The following is a 26,997-nucleotide window of genomic DNA, read 5'->3' as shown; positions in this document are numbered from 1 at the left end:
ACCCGTGCTTACAGCTGGTCTCATGAAAGTTCGGGAAAGGGTGATTCATCCCAAATGGGAGACAGTGGAGTTCCTCCAGTTAAGACAAAGTTCTCAAAGCCCCACTGGTTTGATCTGAGAACCTGAGACCCTTAATCTCTATGTCATGTATTTGATGCCCATTTTGGTGCAAGCAGTACCTGACCCTAAAAAGAGATCATTTGTGGGGCGCCTGGGTGGCTCAGTCAGTTAAGCATCTGACTTCGGCTCAGGTCATGATCTCACGGTTCATGAGTTTGAGCCTCGCATCAGGCTCTGTGCTGACAGCTCAGAACCTGGAGCCTCCTTTGGATTCTGTCTCTCCCTCTCTCTCTCTGCCCCTCCCCCTCTCATACTCTGTCTCTCTCAAAAATAAACATTAAAAATAAAAAGGATCATTTATTTAGTGCAGGGGTTCTTAACTCAGGATCCTTAGAAGAAATCCCTGGGTAGAATTCAATGGTGTCCTTGAATTTGAATGGCAAAACAAACAAAAGCTTTATTTTCATTAACCTCTAAATGAAATTTAGCATCTCCTTGAATTATGAATATGGGCAACATACAATTATTATTATTATTACCATTACAAATACTACCAGGGACTTTATCATCAATAGAAATCACAGATATTTTCATATCATATTATACTTATCTAAAATTACTGAGATTGCAGATGTATCAAAATATCACTTATCACCACTCTAAAGTAAGACAGTATTAGACTTCCCACTAAATATTGTTATTTAATGTGTCAGTAAGGAAGCATACAGATCTTGCTGCATCACAAATTTGATTAATATTTTGATAATTGAATTTCAATATAATAATTCCTTTGTAATCCTGTATGTTTTGTTTTATCTATTTTTAAAAAAGATATATTCTAGTAAGGAGTCTGGAGATTAAACAAAGGAATTCAACACACAAGAACCCCTGTGGGTTGATGAAAGAAAACCAGCTTACTCACAAGTTTCCACGCAGGCATTTATTTATTTATTTATTTTGCTGGAGATAATGATGAACTATCGTTCAAAATATCCAAACATTCTCGGGCGCCTGAGTGGCTCAGTCGGTTAAGCATCTGACTTTGGCTCAGATCCTGATCTCATGGTAGGTGAGTTCAAGCCCCATGTCGGGCTCTGTGCTGACAGCTCAGAGCGTGGAGCCTGCTTTGGATTCTGTGTCTCCCTCTCTCTCTGCCCCTTCCCTGCTTGCATTGTCTCTCTCTCTCTCTCAAAAATAAAACATTTAAAAAAATTTACAAAATATCCAAACATTCATTTACTTGGGAGTTTGAACTCTCCCCAATTCTTAATACTGGTCACATGCAGACCATTGGGCCCAAGAGCAATTTTTAGAGACCAGGAGTGGTTTGAACTGAGTTGTCTGCTCTGGTATCTCTTAAGACGTCTCAGTTACAGAGGCCCGTAAATTCCTTTCTCACCGTGCTAATCTGAGTTAGGTGTTTGCCACTTGCATGCCACTGGCTTCTAACATGGAGTCCCTCTATATTGGTTGGGGCCACTGAGGGTAGAGGAAGGTGGGGGACAATGATAGTATTTATGAAAGGTGGGGAAGAGATGTTAATATCTGCATCAGGTTGGGCATGATTAGCTTAGTGTCCCCAGATCAACAGAACACTGATAACACAAAGTCCTGTCCCAGGCCCATCGTAAGGTTTCCCCAAAGTGTCAATCAGCTTCCAGGTGACAAGAGATTACAGGTACTTTTTTTCTTTAATTTTTTAAAAATGTTTTATTTATTTTTGAGAGAGTGAATGTGAGTAGGGGAGTGGCAGAGAGAGAGGGGGACAGGGAATCAGAAGCGGGCTGTGTGCTGACAGCAGTGAGCTGATGCAGGGCTGGAACTCACGAACCACGAGATCATGACCTGAACCAAAAATCGGATGCTCAACCGACTAAGCCACCCAGGTGCCCCAACACTACAGGTACTTTTAAACTCATTTCATTTAATCCTCACAAGAACCTCTATGGGTATGTCTCATTGCTTCCAACCTTTACAGAAAAGTGGGGGAAAGGGGATCAGAAGTTAATTAACTTGCCCAGCAGTGTCCAACTCCTATATTTTTATTCTTTTCTGTCTAGTATTCTTCCCCTGACAAACCCACCTTAGGAATTCCAACTTTAAGCCTCAATTCAGCTACCACTTTCAGTGTTCTCAGACTCCAGAAATAAACCTCTTAGTGTTTTCTGATACCTTAGGGCACATCTTGCTAATGGATACACAGAATAAATCAAGATAAAGCAGAGAAGCTCACACAGTTCAAAGCTATAGCGGCAGACGTTGAGTGTAGGGGAAAGCGCTTGGTGGAGCCACTCTTGCTGCTGGGGATGGGTCCCTGCTACCTCTCTAATGACCCCCTGCACACCATATGCTGACCTCTACTTTCAGTTTTCACCTTTCTTCATAAGAGCAAAAGTCCTCTTCAGATTGCTTTGGGTTTGCCGTTTGCAAAAGCAGGTAATTAAGGTAGGTCTTTCATCCAGGTGAAGTGGCCTAACACGAACTTTCAGAAAGGACAGCACACCCGTACAGCCCTCCATGCTGTTCCCCCTTCAGTACCTGGCACACACCTCCATCGTAACACCTAATGCACTGTGCTCTGTTTATTCTTGTCTACCTCCCCTTTTATACTGTTTTTGCTGAGGACAGGAATATTTTCTATCCCAAGTACTCAGCACAATGTCTGATACAAAGTAAGCACATAATAAATGTTTGAAGAGAATAAATTTATTGCTCACCAACTATACATTGGCTTTAAGGGCTGGAATACACTTAACTTGAAGTATATTCCATACTGTTCACAATTCAGGGCAACTGAAACCAGGACTCACTGAAATCTGCACTATCTGCAGATACAGATAAAAGCAGACTCCATCTTAAAGAAGTTTACTCTCTAGAGGGGAGTGTCACATGTGAAGATAATTTCACTGGGATTTCATTAATCTATTCTAGAAGTATCTATAAGAAAGGAGCACTTAATGGGGGGGATGAAAGTGGCAGACAGAGGTTGTTGGGCAAAGTTTTCTGAAGATGTTATCTGAATTGAATCACACCAGAAGACAGGAGGAATATATTTACATCCCTGGTAAGGAGAGAGACAGAGACAGAGAGAATAAAATCAGAGAGCAGCAGCTGAGGACAAAAACTTAGGAATAGCTAGGGTGTACACAGCGCAAGCAGGTCATGAAGGAACTCTCAAAAAGTATGAGTAGAATCAGGAGAGTGATCAAGGCAAGGGAATGAGGACTTTAAAAGTGCAAAACCAGGGATGCCTAGGTGGTGCAGTCGGTTGAGAATCCGGCTCCTGATTTCGGGTCAGGTCATGAACTCGTGGTTTGTGAGTTCAAGACCCACATCAGGCTCTGTGCTGACAGTGCGGAGCCTGCTTGGGATTCTCTCTCCCCACTTCTCTCTGCACCTCCCCAACTCATGCATATTCTCTCTCTCTCTCTCTCAAAATAAATAAACTTAATAAAAACTTATTTTTTTTTAAAAAGTGCAAAACCAGCAATGCCAAAGGCAACAAGAAGGCCAAATAAGGCCTTAAAAAAAGTATTCAATGGATTTAGCAACCAGAAAGTCATTAGTAACCTTGGCAAGTGGTGAAGGAAGAAGGAGCCAGACTGCCAGACTGCAAGGAGATGGTAAGTGAATGGGTGAAAAATCAGTGGTGGCAATTGGCCAAAAAGGGGAAACGCAAGAAAGCAGTAGCTAAAAGCGGATGAGGTTTTAAAAACATACATGTATTTTTTTTTTTTTTTTTTTTTGGTCTCAGCCTAAATTTTTCTTTCCCATCCTACACTACTCCCAAATGGACAACTTTCCTCAAAAATTCCCACTATGACGTAAGCTCCTTAAGTACGAGTCTTGTGTCTGAATTGTCTTTTTATTCCACACATTTTCTGTATATGGCATAGGTTCAGTCTTTTTGAATGAATGAATGAATGAATGAAATACATATTCAACACAGGTGATAAGGAAATGAAGGGATCTACTGGGTAACATCTATTTTTGCTCTTAAGGGAATTTGTGGTTGTCTGAAAACTCAAGAGCATATTCTATTCAGAGGACCTTCTCTCCTTGATGCTTATAAATGCCTGACTCAGGGAGGGAGATGTAGATTGGGGCCCAGTGTATATTTTACAAACTAGGGAATAATAGTTCCTTATAGATTTAAGGGTCCCTTCCTTCACAGAAGTTGTAATTGGTAGGTCTATATTAGATTCTGGGTGCTGCTTTTATAGTTCCTCTTTAACCTGCCCAGGCTTCAGTTTTCTCACTGGCAACTTGAAGATGCCCATAATAGCATCGACCTCATAAGGCTGCAGCATAAATGAGATACTGCACATTTAGTGCTTTTCGTGGTGCGTGGCAAAATGACACTTATATGTTAAAGATAAAGTATCACTAAAATGAATAAAAATATCACTAAAAGAAATGAGTTCCAGAAAAGCTAGGTATAAGTCAAATCTTATTTTAAATACAGAAAGAGAAACTCGTTAGAAGATGTTTTATAAAAGTGAATGAATAATCAGGTCCAAGTTACCTGTTTTATAAATCCACCTTTTCATTCATAAAGTTTACTAAAAAATCTTTCAGAGTTTCACCTATCCGAGTGGACCTGCCCCTGAAGTCAGTTAACGTTCCTTAGCTGGTGGGGAGGGTGCGGCGAGGGGCAAGCCAAGGGGTTGCATTAATTTCCTGGCCAGCCACGAAGGCTTGCATAAGAGCACCCTTGGGTATGCAGTTTCTGTTCTCATGAAAATCAGCCCCAACTCCTCGACGAACAGATCTAGAAGCACCATCTGGCAAAGACTAGCGTTTTCAAAAGCCTGCGTCCCAGCAACCAGGCCGTGGAAGGGCGGGAGCTCAGTCCCAACGCAAACTAGGATGTGGAGAGAGAGCAAGACTTGGCAACCTCTTCTCAGCCCTGCGGGTCTCACGCACCAGCTGGGCGGGCGCTCCCGGCAACCATGCCCCACGGCGTCGGGCTCCCAGCCAGTGGGAAGCGCCAGTCTCAGACCAGAATAGCAAGCAACTGGTAGGGATGGGAGGGGGTTCTGAGCAAGGCAGAGGCCGTTTAACCTTTCCGGGTGAAGGCGACTGCACTCAGAGTTGTAACTGTATCTTTAGCCACAGGAAAGGTTAATGTAAATGTCAGAGGCCTCAGCCGGAGGGGTGGGGAAGGGAGGAGGCGAGAGAAGGGCGGGGCAAGAGGCGGAGGATCGGGCCTCCCAAGGTCAAGCCCTGCTCGCCCGTCCCCGGAGAGTCGACAAAGCAGCTCCGCGGAGCCCCGAGGCCACCCTTCAGCACCCCGCGACCTCCGCGGGGCCTCCGGGCCAGGAAAAGCCAGAGCAAAGAAGTTGGGTGGAGACTAGGGCGGCACGCGGAAGTGGCCGGGCCCGAGCGCGGCAGGGGGCGGGCGGGCGACTCCAGCGGCACGTCGCGCACGGCCCCGCTCCTGGCGCACGCCGCGGAGGAGCCGGCGCGTCCCTTACCCCGTTGGCGGCGGCGATGCGCACGATGAGCTGGATGGCCTCCTTCATGTAGAACCTGCCGTCCCCGCCCACCACGAGGGTGGCCTCCTGCCGCTGCGCCGGCTCCACCGTGGAGATGATACTCTGGATGAAATTCTCCGCGTAGTTGGCGCTGCTCTGAAACACCTTCACCCGCTTCCGCAGCCCGCTCGTGCCCGGCTTCTGGTCCGGGTACGCCTGGGTCTTCACCGTCACAATCTTCACCATGGTGGCGACTCGCTTCTTGGGGCCGGAGCGGACTCTGCTAACCGCGGGGAGGCCGGAGCTGTGGCTGCAGCTGCTCTGGGGTGACGGTGCGGACGGGCTAGGGGCAACGCCAGCTCTCTCGCCTGCGCTCGGCCCTCCTCCTTAAAGGGACCGGGGACAGGGCCCTCCCTCCGTGGCCAGCCCACTTTGCAGGTACAGGGGGGCGGGTAGAGAAAAGGAGAGCGCCCACCTCCAGGCCTCCAGTGAAATGGGTGGAGCCTCTCTGATATCCCCTTCCCACCCCACCCCGTCAGCCAATCCACTATAAAATGAAATCCGCAACTCCTTCCCTACAGGGAAGGGCAGAACGTGGGGTAGGAACTTGGTCAGAGGGCAAGTGTTGGAGACAGGGTGGGAAAATTGCAGAGTATAATAATTTCCTGTGGTTTGGCCAGAGTATCTTATGTAAATAGCTTTCTGGAAACCTGAGAGATAGAAATGGCAGCCTTAGGTAGATTTCATGACTCCTTATTTTTTTATATTCTCTGTCCAAATACTAGTTTGTGTCAGAAAAAGGAGTCAGTTCCAAAAGTCGTATTCCACCTACTACTTTCCATGTATTTACTGATGGACCAAACCCTTTACTTCCCATTGGTTAGGGTGCCTTTACTAAGAACTGAAGTTTATTGAATAGAATGTTTCTAATCCTTGCTGAAGTACAAGTTTTATTTTTCCCTATTTTATGCTTACAAAACGAGATTTAAAAAATTAAATGGCTTGTCACGGCCATGGAGATAACTATATGCAGGAGGCCAACTCAGGTGGGTGTTGCTGCAAAACCAGGGCTCTTAACCTGGTTCGCCTGCTAAGTCACCAGATTTCATAACTAGGAAATGTACAGGGAGGCCTTAATATAGGTACAAATATAAGGTAAGGCTGAGTATAACATAATTCATCATCAAAATAAGTCAGTTATTTGTGTAATAAAAATTGGGTGAAGAGACCAAGAAGAACTGAGGTGGCCAGAAAGAGTTCATGGAGGATACAGAGTGAACAAAAGACCCTTGACTGTTAAGTAGGAATATTGATTCTTTCCTTTTGGTTTAGCATTCCCCTTGATTTGGTGAGAGTGATTGTCTTCTCTGCTCAGAAAATGTGTCATTTGTAGAAAAGCCACAGCTTCTCCCTGCCCCCGCTTATGAGATGTGTGACATGGGGAAAGTTAATTAGTATCTGTGAGCATCCATTTCTTTACTATAAAATGAACAGAAAACCTACCTTAAAGAGTTTCTGCAAGAATTAATGGTGTTTTGTATGTCTATAGTTCTCAATCATGGATACACAATACAGTCACCTGAGACACTTTTGAAAGTACCCAGGCTCCAGTCCAAACATTAAATAATAATCAGGTGATGTAAGTAACTCATTTAGCATTGTAGCTCAAACTTTACATGTCCCAAACTCAGGATCATACTGTACCACCCTCCAACCCCACACTTCTTACAATAGTTCCAGTCTCAAATTGCTAGGAGATACCACTCCTATTATAAGAAGTGTGGGGTTGGAGGTGGTACAATATGAGTCTGAGTTGTTTGCGACATGTAAAGTTTGAGGCTTCTGTCATGCATCCAAAAGGAGGTACAGAAAAAAGTGTTAGATACAGAGATCTAGAACTTAGAAAAGAGACTTGGCAGAACGATATGAATTTATAATCCATTAGCATATAGATAGTATTTGAAAACTTGAAAATGAATGAGATCACTAGGGAGAGAATACAGAGTGCAGGGGGAAAAAAAAAAAAAAAAAGTCTGACACGGAGCTCAGAAACTCCCAACATTTAAAGGCCAGTAACTGCAGTGTGGAAAAAAAGTTGAAAAGTTAGGCTTTTCTGCCTTTGAAAGAGAATTTCTTTAGGAACATCAACCCAGCAGGAAGATTTAGATGTGTTTCTTCCATAAGCTATCCAGCTTTCCATAATCCTGAGCTCAAATCTACTAGGCTACATTCAAAGGCAAGGAAGATCTACTTCAGCAAGTTATTAATATGCCAGTTAGGAGCCTTCCTAGAGGTCAAGTTATCCAGAATTTTGTTAGGTTTGATCTAGGTTTAAATTAAAAAAAAAAAAAGTTTGCAATTCTGTGAAAAGTAATAATGATTTCTCTGTCTACATATACAAATGTGTATAAATGGGAGGAAGGTTAAGCGCTGGCTAGATAAATGTACAAGACCTGGTCAATCGATACCATTTCCAAATACAGTGTTCATTGAAGACAACTTAACTTCACCCTTCACAAATCATTTGCATTCCAACTATAATGATTTCAAGAAATGTGTTTATCATAGGATATCAATCTCTGCTGAATGCAACAAATAACAAATGGCGTGCATATGCAATTGATAATGAAAAAGACATGTATGGAATTTATAATGAAAACATTGGAGGGGCACCTGGGTGGCTCAGTCGGTTAAGCGTCTGAGTCTTGATTTCAGCTCAGGTCATGATCTGATGGTTGTGAGATTGAGCCCCACATCGGGCTCCACGTTGGACATGAAGCCTGCTTGGGATTCTCTCTCTCTCGCTGTTCCTCCCCTCCCTTAAAAAAAAAAGAAAAAGAAAAAAGAAACAAAACAGGGTGGTGATGTGGGTAATCTAGAGGTATTAGCCATTAACATGGCTTATACAGAAACTGATTATCAAAATTTAAAAAAAATTTTTGAAAAGTAATTCACTAACATGTATGTATTTTTCCTTACAATTCATTTTTGGAATCTACTATAAAGCCTTAGAAAGTACCTATATTGTTAAAAACAAAACACAATTATTACTTGTATACACTCAGCTTCCTGTCTGGTGGTGTCAAGTACTGAGGAATCTGTATTAGGATAGTCTCTAGTTTAGGCCTAGAATGGTCGCCCAAATCTCTGTCCTACCCAAGAGTTCTACAAGGCCTGAAAGGTGATGTCTCAATTAAGAGACCTCTGACAGGATAGGTAAATGATAGATAATCTCCTACAAGAATTTTCAATTATTTGGGGCTGATGAATAACTAAATGATGATTCCATATGAATCCATACAAGTTAATGCTGAGCAATACTGTAAATGTCATATTAGTTCATCTGTTAAACCTAAATCTTCCTGGCTGCAGATTTTGTTCATTATGTTAAATTTTGATTTATTTGTAACTTGCTATAATGACTAGTTCTTACATATGGAAGCAATATGAAGCCATTTAATGCCTTTTCTATTTGTATCCATTAAGTTATTCAGGTGCTTAAAACTTTTATTTGAATAAAAGTTAATGGATGTCTGGAGTCTCTGATTCTGAAATTAAGTTTGTTCCTGTGCCAAAATAATAATAGTTTCGGAGCTCATGTTTCAGTGTCAAATGGTTATTCATGAAGCTATATGTGAAAAAGATTGATATATAATAAATTGGGCTTTTTCCTTAGAATTCATTTTTGGAATCTACTATAAAGGATATCAGCCTGAATTAATTTCTATGAATACTTTATATGCAAATATTAATACTTAAAATAGCAAAAAGATAAGATTTTTAAAAATACAGATTAGGAAGGACACTTTTTAAGAGATAATGAATGTCTTCTGTTATCCCATTTCACCAATGTTCTTGATTAAGGAATCAGGATGCTGTGGTAGGCTAAATAATGGCTCCCTAGGAGATACCCATGTCTTAATCGTTGCAATATGTGAATTAGGGTAAGAAAAGGACTTTGTAGACATAATTAAGGATCTTGAGATGAGGAGATTAGCCTGGATTATTTGAGCTCTAAATACAATCATAAGTGTTCTTTTAAGAGGGAAACAGAGGGAGGTTTCATTACAGAAGAAAAGACAATAGGACCATAGCAGCAGAGACTGGAGTGATGCAGCCACAAACCATGGAATGCCAGCAGTCACCAAAAGCTGGAAAAAAGTAGGAAATGCACTATCCACTAGAACCTCTAAAGAGAGCACAGCCTTGATGACACCTTGATTTTAACTCAGTGACATGATTTTGGACTTCCAGCCTGTAGAACTGTGGGAAAATTCATGTTTCAAGCTACCAAGTTTGTGGTAATTTGTTACAGCAACCATAGGAAACTAATACAGATGCTTTCATTTTATGGAGGAGGATAAGCCAGGAAGCTCAAACTCATGGCCTGATTCCCTAGGGGCCTACAGTGTGACTTCAGGTGTTCAGTAAGAGATGGAGTAAGAGAAAGTAGGCTATATCCTAAGTCTCTACTAAAGAATAAATAACAGAGGAAAGTATATCAGGTATAGCAGAAGTAAAACAGGGAATCAAGAAATCATGGAGGTAATTATTTCCAAATTATTTTGCTCAAATTACCTGAATAAGTTAAAAGGTTTTTTCTTTCTTGAATTGGCTAGGAAACAGAATTCTGTTTCATTCACTGTGTAAAATTGAATGCAATAGTGAGTATTCTGTACAACACCCTGAAGTTTTGAATAGTCCCTATCAAAACTAGCTTCGACTGGTGTTACCAACTTTTCCTGATGAGTGAATTTTTATTCCTTCCCTTTACCTTACTGTTATAGCCCCTGTTATATATTTTTCTTAATGCTGAAGCTATCTTGAAATAATTTATATTCATTGCCCTCACTCTCCTTTTATCCACACATCTCTCCATTCAAATCATCTATAAAACACTAAACACGTAGTACAAGACACTTAGGCTCAGATTAATCACCTAAGACCCTGTACTCAAGGAGTTAAAAACAGAGCAGTCCAGATACATATAAAATATAAGAAACAAGGACACCTGGGTGGCTCAGTCCGTTAAGCACCCGACTTCGGCTTGGGTCAAGATCTCATGGTCCATGGGTTCAAGCCCTGCATAGGGCTCTGTGCTGACAGCTCAGTCTCCCTCTTTCTCTGCCCTTCCCTGCTCGTGCTCTGTCTCTCTCTCTCTCTGTCACTCAAAAATAAATAAACATTAAAAAAAGTTTTTTTAATATATAAGAAACAAAGTATGAACCACAAGAAGGTAATTGATTTTTTTTTTTTTTTTTTTTTGAGAGAGAGTGAGAGCACAAGCAGGGGAGGGGCAGAGAGAGAGGGAGAGAAAGAATCTTAAGCAGGCTCCATGCCCAGCACTGAACTGACTCGGGGCTCTATCTCAACAATCATGAGCAGAAATCAAGGGTCAGGCACTTAACTGACTGAGCCATTCAGGTGCTCCAAAGGTATTGATTTTTTTAATGTTTATTTATTTATGTTGAGAGAGGGAGAAAACATGAGCAAGAGAGGCGCAGAGAGAGAAAGGCAGAGAGAGAATCCTAAACAGGCTCATTCTGTCAGTGCAGAGTCAGGTGCAGGGCTCAGTCTCACAAACTGTTAGATCATAACCTGAGCCCAAACCAAGAGTTGGTTGCTTAACTGACTGAGACACCCAGGCAACCCAAGGTATTGATTTTTAAAGCTAATATTAGAATTAAAAAAAATTCATATCAATAATCCAAACTTCTGCCTTAACAAACTAGAAAAAGAGCAAATAAACCCAAGGCAAACAGAAGAAAATAATAAAGAGCAGAAATCAATTAAATTGAAAACAAAAATAGAGAAAAATCAATGAAACTAAAAATTGGTTATTGGAATAGATCAATAAAATTGATTAACCTCTAGCAAGGCTGACAAAAAAAGAGAAGATACATTTTACTAATACCAGGAATGACAAAGGAATTATCGCTACAGCCTCCATAAACAATGTTTCATAAAACTCTCTGCACATACATTTGACAACTTAGATTAAATGGACAAATTCCTCAAAACCCACACGCGACCAATCCTCCCCCACCAGATGAAATAGGTAAATTCAATGGCCCCATGAAAACTGAACTTAAAAAACTTCCAAAAAATCTCCACACCCAGATGGTCTCAAAGACAAACTGAAACAAACATTTAAAGAAGAAACAACACCCCCGGACTTCAAGCTATACTACAAAGCTGTAATCACCAAGACAGTATGACACTGGCACAAGAACAGACACTCAGATTAATGGAACAGAATAGAGAACCAGAAATGGACCCACTAAACGTATGGGCAATTAATCTTTGACAAAGCAGGAAAGAATATCCAATGGAATAAAGACAGTCTCTTCAGCAAGTGGTGCTGGGAAAACTGGACAGCGACATGCAGAACAATGAACCTGGACCACTTTCTTACACCATACACAAAAATAAACTCAAAATGGATGAAAGACATCAATGTAAGACAGGAAGCCATCAAAATCCTTGAGGAAAAAGCAGACAAAAATGTCTTTGATCTTGGCCGCAGCAACTTCTTACTCAACACGTCTCCAGAGGCAAGCAAAACAAAAGCAAAAATGAACTACTGGGACCTCATCAAAATGAAAAGCTTCTGCACAGCGAAGGAAACAATCAGCAAAACTAAAGGGCAACCGACAGAATGGGAGAAGATATTTGCAAATGACATATCAGATAAAGGGTTAGTACCCCAAATGTATAAAGAACTTATCAAACTCAACACCCAAAAAACAAATCATCCAGTGAATAAATTGGCAAAAGACATGGACAGACACTTCTCCAAAGAAGACATCCAGATGGCCAACCAACACATGAAAAAATGCTCAACTTCACTCATCATCAGGGAAATACAAATCAAAACCACAATGAGATACCACCTTACACCTGTCAGAATGGCTAACATTAACAACTCAGGCAACAACAGATGTTGGCGAGGAGAAAAAGGATCTCTTTTGCATTGTTGGTGGGAATGAAAGCTGGTGCAGCCACTCTGGAAAACAGTATGGAGGTTCCTCAAAAAACTAAAAATAGAACTATCCTACAACCCAGCAATTACACTACTAGGCGTTTATCCATGGGATACAGGTGTGCTGTTTCGAAGCAGCACATGCACCCCCATGTTTATAGCAGCACTATCAACAATAGCCAAAGTATGGAAAGAGCCCAAATGTCCACCAATGGATGAATGGATAAAGAAGATGTGGTATATATATATACAATAGAGTATTACTTGGCAATCAAAAAGAATGAAATCTTGCCATTTGCAACTACGTGGATAGAAGTAGAGGGTATTATGCTAAGTGAAATTAGTCAGTCAGAGAAAGACAAATATCATATGACTTCACTCATATGAGGACTTTAAGAGACAAAACAGATGAATACAAGGGAAGGGAAACAAAAATAATATAAAAACAGGGAGGGGGACAAAAGCATAAGAGACTCAAATATGGAGAACAAACAGAGGGTTACTGGAGGGGTTGTGGGAGGGGGGATGGGCTAAATGGGTAAGGGGCACTAAGGAATGTACTCCTGAAACCACTGTTGCACTATATGCTAACTAATTTGGATGTAAATTTTAAAAAATAAAAAATAAAATTAAAAAAAAAAGAAGAAACAACACCACTTCCACATAGTCTCTTCCAGAAAATAAGAGGAAGAATCAATCCTGACTCATTTATAAAGTCAGTATTGCCCTGATACCAAAACCAGACAAAGACAATACAAATCAAGAAAACTAGAGACCAATATTCCTCACATACATGGTCACAAAAATGCCGAACAATGTACTAGCCAATTGAATTCACAGTATATACTGTAAAAACAGCATATCACAACCAAGAGGGGTTTATTCTGGCAATGAAAAGCTGGTTCAATATGTGAAAATCAATGAGTGTAATCCATCACATTAATAGTCTAAAGAAGAAAAACAATACAATGACACAAAAAATATATTTGACATAATTCAGCATCCATTCCTGGTTTTAAAAAAAAAAAATCTCAGGGTTCCAGGGTGGCTCAGTCAGTTAAGCGTCAGACTCTTGATTTTGGCTCACCATCTCATGGATGGTGAGTTTGAGATCCAACCCGGGATCTGCACTGACAGTGGGAGCCTGCTTGGGATTCTCTGTCTCTCTCTCTTTGTCCTTCCCCCTCCCCACATGCCCACACTCTCTCACTCAAAAATAAATATATTTTTTTTAATTTCAGTAATCTAGGAATAGAAGAGAATTTTTCTAACCTAATAAAGGGCACCTACAAAAACATCTTCAGCTAACATCATATTAATGGTGAAGAACTGAATGCTTTCCTTCCTAAGATTGGGAGCAAGGTAGGGATATCCACCTTCAACATTCTACTCAACATCATTATGGAAGTCTTAGCCAGTGAAATCAGACAAGAAAAAAAAAGGGGGGAGGGGGCATATAGATTGGAAAGAAAATGAAACTGTGCCTATTTGCAGATGACATGTTTTTCTATGTAGAAAATCCCAAGGAATCTACAAAGAAAAAACTCCTAGGACTAACAAATGAGTTTAGCAAGAGTCTTAGGATACAATACTAACATGCAAAAATCAATTATGCTTTATATACTAGTAGTATATAACTAAAACCTGAAATTTAAAAATAATACCATTTAGGAGCGCCTGGGTGGTTCAGTTGTTTAGGCATCTGACTTCGGCTCAGGTCATGATCTCACAGTTTGTGCATTTGAGCCCCGCATTGGGCTCTGTGCTGACAGCTCAGAGCCTGGAGCCTGCTTTGGATGCTCTGTCTCCCCCTCTCTCTGCCCCTCCCATGCTCATACTCTGTCTCTCTCTGTCTCTCAATAATGAATAAATGTTAAAAAAATAATAATGCCATTTACAATAGTTCATAAAAATAAAATATTTAGGGATACCTGGTGGCTCAGTCGGTTAAGCACCTGACTTCAGCTCAGGTCATGATTTCACGGTTTTGTGAGTTCAAGCCCTGTGTTGGGCTCTGTGCTGACAGAGCCTGGAGCCTGCTTCAGATACTGTATCTCCCTCTCTCTCTGCCCCTCCCCTGCTCATGCTATGTTTCTCTCTCTCTCAAAAATGAACATCAAAAAAAATTTTTTTATAAAATAAAATAAAATATTTAGATGTAAATCTTATAGAGGATGTACAGGATTTGTAAGCTGAAAACTATAAAACTATTTTCTTTAAAACAAAATAAAAGAAAACCTAAATAAATGGAGAAATATACCATGTTCATGGATTGCAACCAACACAATAAACATGTCAATTCCCCAAAATGACCAATATATTTAACACAATATAGATCAAAATCCCAGCAAGAATTTTTGTAGATATAGACAGCTGCTTCTAAAATTCATTTAGGAGGCACCTGGGTGGCTCAGTGGTTAAGGGTACAACATCAGCTCAGGTCATAATCTCATGGATCGTCAGCTCAAGCCTCGAGCTTTGTGCTGGTGGTATAGAGCTTCTTGGGATTCTTTCTCCCTCTCTCTGCCCTACCCTCTCTCATAATAAATAAACTTAAAAAAAATTCATTTGGAAAGGGAAAGAAACTAGAACAGTTAAGACCATTTTGAAAAAGAACAAGAAGATTGGAGGAATCATATTACCTGACTACAGATTTACCATATGTAAAGCTACATAATGAAGACAGTGTAGTATTGGTGAGAGAAAGACACATAGATCAGTAAGACAAAGTAGAGTCCAGAAATATACGCACACAAATATATGGGTCTATATCTTCAGTTGATTTTCAACAAATGCACAAGAGCAATTTAAAGGAGAAAGAGGGGCACCTGGGTAGCTAGTCTCTTAAGCATCTGACTTTGGCTCAGGTCATGATTTCATGGTTTGCTGACAGCATGGAGCCTGCTGAGGATTCTCTCTCTCGGCCTCTCTTTCTGCCCCTCCCCCACTTGTGCGCGCGTGCGCGCGCGCGCTCTCTCTCTCTAAGTAAATAAATAAACTTAAAAAATTGTTTTAAAAAGGAGAAAGAACAATCTTTTTTAGCAAATGGTACTAGGACTACTGACCTCCATATGAAAACAAAAAATGAACCTCAACCTAAACTTCATAACTAATACAAAAATTAACTCCAACTAGATCATAGATATAAATGCACCAAATAAAACTACATAACTTATAAAATAGAAAATTTTTTCACATAGGGCTAGGCAACAACTTCTTAGACTTGCCACCAAACACATGAGCCAATAAAGAAAAAAACTGATAAGCTGGACTTCATCAAAATTAAAAACTTTGCTCTCCATATGATACAGTTAAGAGAATGAAAAGAGGGACACCTGGGAGGCTTGTTAAGCGTCTGACTTCAGCTCAGATCACGATCTCACAGTTCATGAGATTGAGTCCCATGTCAGGCTCTGCACTGTCAGTGCCTGAGATTTTCTCTCCCCACTCTCTCTATCTTTCCCCTGATTGCATGCACAGGCTCTGTCTCTCAAAATAAATAAACTTAAAAACAAAAGAGAGTGAATGAAAAGATAAGCTAAAGACTCAGAGAAAAATTTTGCAATTCACATCTCCAACAAAAGATGTATCCAGAATTTATTAAAAAAAAAAAAAAAGCTTTGGGGCGCCTGGGTGGCGCAGTCGGTTAAGCGTCCGACTTCAGCCAGGTCACGATCTCGCGGTCCGTGAGTTCGAGCCCCGCGTCGGGCTCTGGGCTGATAGCTCAGAGCCTGGAGCCTGTTTCCGATTCTGTGTCTCCCTCTCTCTCTGCCCCTCCCCTGTTCATGCTCTGTCTCTCTCTGTCCCAAAAATAAATAAACGTTGAAAAAAAAATTAAAAAAAAAAAAAGCTTCAAATCTCAAAAGAAAACCCCGTTTAAATGGCCAAAAGCCTTGAAGAGATGCCTCACTGAAGAGGATATATACAGATGGTAACTAAGCATATGAAAAGTTGCTCAGCATCATAAACCCTTAAGGAAATGCAAAGTAAAACTACTATGAGATACTACTGAATGTTTTTTAGAATGTCTAAAATACAAAATACTGACCATATCAAGTTCTGAGGAGGATGCAGAGCAACTGAAACTCTCATACATTGTTTATGGAAATGCATAATGGTACAACCACTCTGTAAAACACATTGGCAGTTTCTTAAAAAGCCAAACATACAGTTACCATATGACCCAGCAATCTCACCTCTTCCTATCTATCCTAGAGAAATGAAAAATTATGTTCACACAAAAGAACCCGTGTATGAATGTTTATAGCAGCTCAATTAATACTGCCCAAAACTGGAAATGGCCTAGGAAATGAATAAGCAAATTGTGGTACATCCATATAAAGAAATGCTACTCAGGGGTGCCCAGCTGGCTCAGTCAGTGGAACATGCAACTCTTGATCTTGGGGTCCTGAGTTCGCACCTCACATTGAGTGTAGAGGTTATTTAAAAAAAGAAAGAAAGAAAGAAATACTAGGAACAAACTAATACATACAATTTGGATGATTCTCAAAGGAATTAGGCTGAGTGAAAGAATTCAGTCTCAAAAGGTTACAAACTGCAGGATCCCATTTACATGACATTCTCAAAAAGAGGAAACTATAGTAATAGAAAGATCAGTGGTTGCCAGGGGCTAGGGGTGTGTGTGTGTGTGTGTGTGTGTGTGTGTGTGTGTGTGTGTGTGTGTTTGGAAGGGGAAGGGGAGAAGGATGTGACCATAAGAAATAGTATAATGGAATCTTTTGGTGATGGAACTGTTTTGTATCCTGATTGTGGTAGTGGTGAAATGAATCTACAAATGTTTTAAATTAACAGAACCATACAACCTTGCTCTCCTCCCCCAAAAAGGTCAAATTTATTGTATAGCTTTTTTTAAAATATGAAGTGTTAAATGTTAACTAGACTTACTGTGCTGATCATTTTACAATAAATGCAAATACTGAATCATTATGCTGTACAAATGAAACTGATAGGTTTTGCATCAGTTATACCTCAATTAAAAAATAGTTGAGTTGTAACACTAAAAGGCTGTGTCATCTTGACCAGCTATTTCCCTAACAAGTCTTATAATCCATCTTAACTAGGCTGTGCCAGTATTAGGAAGCAGTAGATACTACTTAAGTTTCTTAAATTCCCTAATTTATCTTTATTTTCCTTATTAAGAGAATGATGCCTGTGAAGGCAATTCACCGAAAGACTCAGAGAACCTCACCTGTAATAAATGTCCAGGCCTTTGCTTTCACAAGGAGAGCCATAGATAAAGGAAGTGAGCCTCTACCTCACTAGTTCTCAAAGTGTGGCTCATGAAACCCTGGTAGCCTAAACCTGTTTAGGGGGTCCACAAAGTTGAAACTATTTTTTAATGCAAGATGTTTTTTTTTTCCTTTTTACAGACGGTACAAAAGCAATGGTGGGTAAGACACCCTAGCATGAATCAGGATAGAGGCACCAGGCTACACTGTAAAGATTGTATTCTTCTTTGGCCCACACTTGGAACTTAAAAAAAAAAAAAAAATGCCAGTTTCACTTTAAATCTCAACCCTTGGCTACATATTGTATTAATAAACTGCCCGATGAAGAGAATGAACCCAAATAGCACTTTTACTACATTCCTAAATACAATGAGTGTTTCAGGGGAAAGTCCTTATTTGAACTGAAAGTTGAATGAACTATGGTTCAACCATTATGAGCTCATGGTTCATGAGTTCAAGCCCTGAGTCTTGGGATTCTCTCTCTCCCCCTCTCTCTCTACCCCTCCCCCGCTCACTTGCATGCACGTGCACTCTCTTTCTCTCTCACAATAAACAAATTTTTAAAAAAAGTTGAATGAACTACCTTATTTACACCATTTTTACTTGAATAAAACAAGACAAAACAAAAAAGTCTCACAGGAAAAAAAGTATTAGTTTTAAAATAGAAGTTCAAGAAGTAGAATAGTTTCTTCTGGACTGGAGAAAGGATTAAAGGCTTCATGAAGGACGAGGCATTTAAAAATGTATGTTAAAAGTACAGAGTATAATGCTTGTCGTAATCTATCTTTTCTGATAAAGAAGTGCTCTACACATATTTGGCACTCAAGGAGTATGTGATTAACCTATTGCCTATGATATTAACACTAGAGACACAATTTAGGAAACTCTATGAAAAGTGAAAAACATGAGAAAATGCCTGAAATTTCTTCCTACCCCTTTTGAAATCTTCTCTTAACCCATCAAAGTTCATTTAAAGTTCTAGCACATTCCTGATTCTTCCAACCCACACTGGTCTTTTCAACTTGTCCAAACTTACTCTATCAAACTTGGTCTAATACCTTAGTGTAATACTTCTCTATATTTTAAAGTCCATGCCTCATTTCCTTTAATAGTTATTAAAAATGTGTTTTTATATTAAAAAATTTAAAAACATTGCATTGCATGACTAAAAAGAAAGCTACGCGTATTTTATTCCTTCAATCTACTGAGTCTTATGCCCCTGAAAATATTTGGGCAAGCCTTCCTTTCCTTTTCTGTTCCCATACCCTCTTCACTAGTTTATGCTTAATGGTCAGTGCTTACTAATTTAAGAGTTAATATTATTCCTTAATAGGCTAACATGTAACACATTTTCTCAGCTCTTTCTTTTTCTGAGGTCAGAGATCATGTCTACTACTTCTCTGTTATAACTAATGCAATATGGAATAGAAGCTTGCCAATTGGATATCCCTGTGTACCATTTTCCAGTCTAGTCATCTCCTAAATTTTTACTCCCTTTAAGAAAACAATTATTTCAAAAGCTAAATCCAATTTTTTGCAACAGAGGTTTAGAAAAAGGCACAGAGAAATTTGATTTTTAGTAATGCTGCATATTCATATTAAAGTTACCAGAAAGCTTACAATGCTGGTATTCTATAGTAACTGGCACTATTATATGTTAACATTAGCCTCATTCAGATGATTGAACTTAAGGTGGCTTTGAATTTAAGTTGGTTGATCTTGTGTTAAATTGTAAAGGAAAGAATAAAGTTAAGAATATGTATAAAATGTTGGATATTTGTCAATTGTGTCTCAAAGAAATTGAAAAATATTTTTCTTAATTTTGGGGGAATGGAACCATACCTCTAACCCCTTTCTCATATGTAGGTCTTCTTTTTAACATTAATATGTATCTTTAGAACTGTCATTATTTTAAAAAATAGAGAAACTCTTTACTTTTTTTTTTTAAGCTGGCTTCATGCCTAACATGGGCTTGAACACACAACGCTGAGATCAAGAGTCACATGCTCTACCAACTGAGCCAACCAGGTGCCCCCAGAACCTATTTTTAAAGTACAAATTGATGGGGCGCCTGTGTGGCTCAGTCGGTTAAGCGTCCGACTTTGGCTCAGGTCGTGATCTAGCAATCTGTGGGTTCGAGCCCCGCGTCAGGCTCTGTGCTGACAGCTCAGAGCCTGGAGCCTGTTTCAGATTCTGTGTCTCCCTCTCTCTGACCCTCCCCCGTTCATCCTCTGTCTCTCTCTATCTCACAAATAAAGGTTTAAAAAAATTAAAAAAAAATTAAAGTACAAATTGACTTTGGTCAAATATCACAAATGAAGGCAGCTTGTGAATTATTCATAATAACTGAGAATGCCTGTTCTTCATCTTCCTTAGACAAAACTAACCACAGTTAACAAGTACAGACACTTTTAAGCAGCCAAAATCCTTTACCCCCTAGACTTTTAGCAACCATTACTAGTCCTGGCCTCTAAACTGTCTCTCACATTAATTTTATCTACCTTCCCTAAATCATTTCCATGTTTCTCCATGTTTGCCATGTTTCTCCTCTAATCACTAAGCAGTTTTTTTCCCACCCCCAAATCAAGCTAGGCTGAGTATCAAAGATAGGCTTTACTGTACTAGATAAAGCTAGCAAGCCCATCTTAATGTCCTTATACTTGTAACTTCATGAGGAAGTGAGTCATTACCTTTTTTTTTTTTGAGTCAATACCTTTTTAAGAGCAGAAGACTTAGTATCCACTTTACAAGTTAGAAATAATTTTTATATATTCTCTAATAAGATAGGTGTATATGCCTGTTTATAGGTAAATCCTTAGTATACCATATATTTCACCAAAGCAATCTTAGAAGTCATAAAGGACTTAACCCAGTGCTGAGAAATATTATCAGTCAGTCTGTCTCTCATTCTATCTAGTGAAGAATATGAATAATAAATAATATGCTCACCCTCTGGTGGCTAAAATCAGAAATGTATTTTCATTTTCTTGGATTGTATCCAAAATATGATTAGTGTGGTGTATTAAATTTCTGCATCATATTTGACCTACACCAAAAATAGATCTAAAAGAAAACTGCTGGCTTCACAAGAAAACAGGTTTACTAGAATATCTAATGAAATATCAACAAAATATTAAATGTAGTTTTCATCTGTTAATGACATGAAAAACAAAATCTGGGTAAATAGAATTTAATAGTAAGGAGACATTTTCCTATGTGTCTATTTTTAATTTACAAATAGCCCTAATAATTAGGAAAAATTCATACCACAGGTTAAGTTTAATTTTCTGCCAACTTTACTCAACTGTCCAGCAGATATTTATTACATATCTATTATGGTTCCATGGTATATGCTGGAATTGTTAACTCCCTGCTTTCAGCCTAGTGAGGGTAAAATAAACAGTAATTCCTGTACAGTATGATGAGTACTACAACAAAGAGTGAGCATAAGGTTTTAGGGCTACCAAAGCAGTCCTGGTCAGGGAGTAATCAGTGAAAGATTCTTAGAAAAAGTGACATATTCACTGAGACCTGAAGGAAGAAGAGTGAGTAGAGAAACAATTATTATTTGTAGGCAGAAAGGCCTGAGGTGAGAGAGAATGTGGAAAGTGGGAAAGGCTACAGTATGCGTAAAAAAACAAGCCTAAAAAGAAATGCAGAGGTGGGAAGAAAATCTGAAGAATGCCAAAGAGAAGACTTTAAAATATCTACTAGATTTAGTGAACAGGAAGTTACTGATATCCTTGGGGGAACAATCACTAGTTGAATTAACTGGAAAGAATGAAAGCCAAGGAAGTGGGCACAGCAGGGGCGCCTGGGTGGCTCAGTCAGTTAAGTGTCGGACTTCAGCTCAGGTCAGGATCTCACAGTTCCTGAATTCAAGCCCCGCATCAGGCTCTGTGCTGACAGCCGAGAGCCTGGAGCCTGCTTCAGATTCTGTGTCTCCCTCTCTCTGTCCCTCCCCTGCTCATGCTTGGTCTCTCTCTCAAAAATAAAAAAACATTAAAAAAAAAAGTGGGCATAGCAAATGTGGGCAATTGTTTCAAGTCCTTTCGCTGAGAAGGGGAAGACAGAAATGATAGGGATAGGGAATGAGATGAGTCTAAATAATAATGGGGAAAAGTCAATATTGAGGGAGTGTTTGTAGGTAAAATTCAAGGGAGCCAATACTAAGGAGACAAGCAGGAATGGGACTTAGAACACAGGAGAGATCTGAAGCATCTAGAGGTCTTCTTGGTAAGCAGGATCCTTGTGCTTTTTAAATGGAATCACATGCAAGGTTACCTCTAAAAATAATACAGTCATCTGTGCAAAACTACCCTAAAAAGTTTTTTTTCTTCCACTATAACAAGTGAGTAATGGGAAAGGGTAAAAAAAAAAAAATGCTTAATATGTGTAAGTGGAGACAATGGTGGAAGATAAAACTTTCCTGCAACTCAGTAATGGAATATATAGTTTAGTGGATTTCGTAAAACGCTTTCACATTGCATTTCTTTTTAGCCACATCATCTGAACAATGCAAACTGCTACATAATGACAACCTGGTTTACAAGTGTCTAAATCAAGGGCCAAAAATCCAAATGACATTTAACAATGGGCTAGCATGTACTGGGTGCAAAACTAATATACTGCCATACTGGTATTCCTATTTAAAAGCTGACACTAGCTGTCAAAGTATTGTTACTGTTACGGTTATAGAGTTCTTAATTACTTAATATATTTTTTCATGCACTGTACTAGTCTTCATTAAATGCTGTTTAGATTTAAGTCCTATTATTTTTAAACACATTTAATTAAAAGCAATCCGTAAGTAAACTCATAAAAAATTATTTGCTGTCAGAACAAAATACAGTAGACCCTTGAACAACATGGGTTAGGGGTAATGACCCCCTGCAGTCGAAAATTCATGTATAACTTTTAACTCCCCAAAACTTAACTACTAATGGCCTACTGCTGACTAGAGCCTTACTAATAACATAAACAATTAACACATACTTTGTATGTTATATGTATCATATAACTCTCTTCTTACAATGTTAGTGAGAGAAAAGAAGATGTTATCAAGAAAATCATAAGGAAAATACATTTACAATACTGTAGTGTAAAAAAATCTGCACATTTAAGTGGACTTACACAGTTTAAACCCATGTTCAAGGATCAACTGTACTCCTACCACTGTGATTAGATTTTGGCTTTTTTTTTTAAATTTTTTTTTAATGTTTATTTATTTTTGAGACAGAGAGAAACAGAGCATGAATGGGGGAGGGTCAGAGAGAGAGGGAGACACAGAATCCGAAGCAGGCTCCAGGCTCTGAGCCATCAGCCCAGAGCCTGACGCGGGGCTCGAACCCACGGACCGCGAGATCATGACCCGAGCTGAAGTCAGACGCTCAACCAACTGAGCCACCCAGGTGCCCCCTAGATTTTGGCTTCTTTAATATAAAAAATGAATTTCTCCAAATTTTGCTTTGACTATATTTTCTTTCTTTCTTTTTTTAATGTTTGTTTTTGAGAGACAGAGTGCAAGCAGGGGAGGGGCAGAGAAAGAGGGAGACACAGAATCCGAAGCAGGCTCCAGGCTCTGAACTGTCAGCACAGAGCCTGAAGTGGGGCTCGAACTCACAAACCGCGAGATCATGACCTGGGCTGAAGTCGGACGCCCAACCGACTGAGCCACCCAGGTGCCCTTGCTTTAACGATATTTTCTGATTGGAAAACTAAATGTATAATTAAATGACTATTTCTGCATTTGCATTTTCTTTTTTTTTTTTTTCCTTTTAAGATTGCATTAGTATGGTCACAAGTTTGACATCTACAGTACATTGATAACATAACTGAATACAACGTTAAGTAAATTACATAATTGTGGCAAGTTTTAAAATGTCAACTCTGAGTGATCATGCATTTCTTGCGCATTTGCATCTGAACCACCAACTGCACAACTCAATCTTTGCCTATCTTCACTGGGAATATATGCCTCAGTGAGGTCAGAGACAGAAGATGTGTGTCTTTTTGTAGACCCAGATTATCAAGAGCAACAGTGTAGAACTCAGGTATTCCATGGAACATGGTGGCAACACTGGGTTTTGCTTTGGGTCAAATAAAAAATGCAATTATTGACTATCGCTTGTGCGAGCCACCTGATGCCCCAAGTTTTGGGTTAGCACAGAGTATTTTCATATCCCCGCATAAGGTCAGCAGGCAGTTTCTATATACACTCAGTTCCTTCCCAGGGGAAAAGTTTAGAACTAGAGATTTGTAGTCTTCCAACATGCATCAGTGACATACAGCTGGAACCAAGATGGGACTCATAGCAACATCTTTATCAAAGGTATTGAGGGGTAGCAGAATATGCCACCCCAAAATGTGCCACTTTAACATGTGGGTTGTTTTGAGTTGAAAGCAATTAAGAGCCAACTGACTTGGGAAAAGCTTATTACCTCTCCCTTAACTGCCTAAAAGAATTTAGATAGTCGGCCTGTACCAGGAAGAAAGTTATTACTAGAGATAATTTTTTAAATGAGAAAGACTTATCTGCACAGTGTGGCAGATGTTTGTTTACCAGACATTCACTCTTCTCATCTTCCTGTGAATCGTCTTCCTCCCCTTTGAAGCCCAGACTCCTATCCTCTCTCCTTTGCTCAGGATGGTATATAAGCCTCAACTGGCTGACTGTCTATGAGTCTCATGTCTTTGTGGGGCTCCCATATGCACACAATTAAACTTCTTTTACTCCTGTTAATCTGCCTTATGTCTATTTAATTATTAGAACAGCCAATGAATCTAGAAAGCAAGGCTGACACTTGACTCCTGGACCTGTTTTGAAAGCAGAAGCAGGACTATAGTTGTATTTGTTGTATTATTAACTTAGCTCCACATTCTGTTTTGATCCCTACTTATGTTTTATGCATCCTTTAACCTCATGCACAATCAGTCATTAACTTTGCCTTTTCTGCCCTACTCCCTGTTTACCCACTGATTGTAAAAACCTAATGGGGACTGGACAGTAACATTTGTCTTGAAATTATATGATGTATCTGATTGTACCAGGTCTCAAACGACACCTCATTGTCTGGAAGAATGCACACCTCCAGACAGTTTCGAGGCCCCTCACTTAGTGATTTCAAGAAACTCCTCACACTCCTCTCATATATTCACTTCCTTTCCCAAATATATATAAGCTGTCCCTATGCTCAAGAGAGCAAGGCAGCTTTGCGGATGATCCCCAGCCTTTTTGTTGGGCTGCTCTTCTGATAATAAAGCTTTCTTTACTTAAAAACTGGTGTCTCAGATATTGGCTTACTGTGCATAGGGTGTGGGGATAAGTTTGGGTTTAGGAACAAAAGGAAGAGGGGAAAAATTTTCCTCCCTTTGTTCAGTAACAAATGTAAGAAGGGAAAAACCTTCCTCAGCAACAACCTGAATGCCTTCAGCCACCACTTCTTTAAGGAGTCCAGGAATACAATATCCTTTTGTATGAGGAAAGCTTAAATTCCATACAGATATCACAAGATATTATGCATGCCCTAATCCAGCAAAATGTCTATTACCACAAACATGGACTGAAACACAAATATCTTAGTGTGGTTTCCCATCTCCTAGATGGCTAAGGCTCCAAGTTCTCTGAGTTAATGCCATTAATACTACATTCTGATCTGTCTCATCTTACAAATAACTTTTGGCAAGATGATACAAAAACAGATTGTATAGCTGAAGAAACTGCGTTATTTAGGGCACCAGTAGTATATGTGCACGACCTTTGACATCTAAGAGGATTATCAGTTTACGGTTCAGGTTAGAAATCCTGTCTTCAGGGAAATCGTTCCTGAATCTGTGATTTGCTACAGAATTAAGCTTTCTCATTTGTTCAAATGTGAAATAACTCATCAGCCACTACCATCAGTTGTCATATCTACTGTGCTACAGTGCATTAAGACAAGAGTCCCCTCAGAGGTAAATTCAACATCCAATCCCAGGCCTGTTCCTCTGATCTTACCTGCCTGCTGAATAACCGCGAGTATGGGTGATGGTGGAACAGCTTCTGGGGTCTGAATACCTACAGGCCCACAGAGGTTTGGAGGAGGCAGTATCAGCTCAAAGCTGAAAGGTGCAACAGGAGGTAGAGGCTGCTAGTGGAGAGGCAGGTTTTGAAGGGGCTGTGTGTCACTAGCAGCAGCAGCAGAAGGAGGAAAGAGAAGGGGCCAAGGCCACCCCCTGGTCCTCCCACAGCCACATGCCTGTGATCACAGTGGCATGGACAGGAGTCTGTGACCTGTCAGGCTTCTGGGACAGAACAGTGAGGATCCAGGGTGAGAGTCAAGGGCACTAGCTGCAGTTGGCCCATTAACATTTTCTTTGAGGGTTTTTGTTTGTTTGTTTGTTTGTTTGTTTGTTTTGATGAGTGAGATTAAACCAAAAGTGTACAGGATTTTGTAGAATTCACTGACTATTACTTTTTAAAAGCTTACCTATAATTTTACTTTGATTGACTATTGGTAAGTGAAATGTGCCCAGATTTCCCATTAAATTGATAAGAAAGCCCCATATTAAAAACATTATTATTTATATTTTATATTTATTTATATTTTAATAATAAAGTATATAACATGGGCATAAAATATAAATACATACAAATTAAATAGATTATTGTTTATATACATCAGTTAAATTGATCAGCATTTAGTTGATCAACAAATAAAGACTAAACCTGAAATAATTCTTAGCCTGACAGTCTCTAATAGAAAGCAATATTTAAGATATAAGGGAATACACACAATAATATATCCATTCTTGTCGTTCATTCACAGGCATTACATGTTGACAAACCTGCATATAAAAATAGAAAAATTTTACTTTCCTTTTACATATTATTATTTTTAACTAATTTTTAAACAAGATAAGATTTCTAGACCCTATGTAAAAAATATCCCTGTGAAGATAAACTTCTGTAACATTTGTCCTTAGCAGGGACCTACAATCTATGATCTGATGTCTAACAGGATAATCCAGTCTAAATTCTACTAAAATATAATAGTTGATAGTTGATATGTGTAAATGTGGGTAAAGAGGAGTGATAGAGGAGTAAGTACCCCTTTTTCACTAAGCATAGAGCATTTTCTAAACCCTTCATTGGATTCTGTAGAATCTCTATTTGGTTCTAAAGTGTTTTTGGATGTCACGGACAGAATGGAAGAAGAAAGGAAAGGAATAGAAGGCTTTTTCCTTTTTC

General features: G+C 39.5%; 2 protein-coding genes and 1 pseudogene across 3 annotated transcripts in view; all 3 read right to left on the bottom strand.

Moving 5' to 3' along the window:
- PGM1 (phosphoglucomutase 1) overlaps positions 1 to 6,008 on the bottom strand; it is a 66,634-nt gene extending 60,626 nt beyond the window's left edge. Inside the window, exon 1 of the mRNA XM_040470486.1 lies at positions 5,538 to 6,008. Coding sequence (XP_040326420.1) covers positions 5,538 to 5,783 — 246 coding nt within the window. The 5' untranslated portion in view covers positions 5,784 to 6,008. The remainder of the gene's footprint in view (positions 1 to 5,537) is intronic.
- A 17,375-nt stretch (positions 6,009 to 23,383) lies between these two features.
- On the bottom strand, positions 23,384 to 26,214 carry LOC121027245 (glycerophosphodiester phosphodiesterase 1-like; annotated as a pseudogene).
- A 100-nt stretch (positions 26,215 to 26,314) lies between these two features.
- Positions 26,315 to 26,997, bottom strand: part of EFCAB7 (EF-hand calcium binding domain 7) — a 47,403-nt gene continuing 46,720 nt past the window's right edge. For both annotated transcript variants that reach the window (XM_040470470.1, XM_040470471.1), the window contains one exon: positions 26,315 to 26,594. In XM_040470470.1, the coding sequence (XP_040326404.1) occupies positions 26,520 to 26,594 (75 nt within the window). In that variant the 3' untranslated portion in view covers positions 26,315 to 26,519. The remainder of the gene's footprint in view (positions 26,595 to 26,997) is intronic.

The sequence above is a fragment of the Herpailurus yagouaroundi genome, unplaced genomic scaffold (assembly GCF_014898765.1).
Source record: "Herpailurus yagouaroundi ecotype Mexico unplaced genomic scaffold, PumYag 77, whole genome shotgun sequence".
NCBI classification, from domain to species: domain Eukaryota; kingdom Metazoa; phylum Chordata; class Mammalia; order Carnivora; family Felidae; genus Herpailurus; species Herpailurus yagouaroundi.
This window is presented reverse-complemented; position numbering and strand designations above follow the sequence as displayed.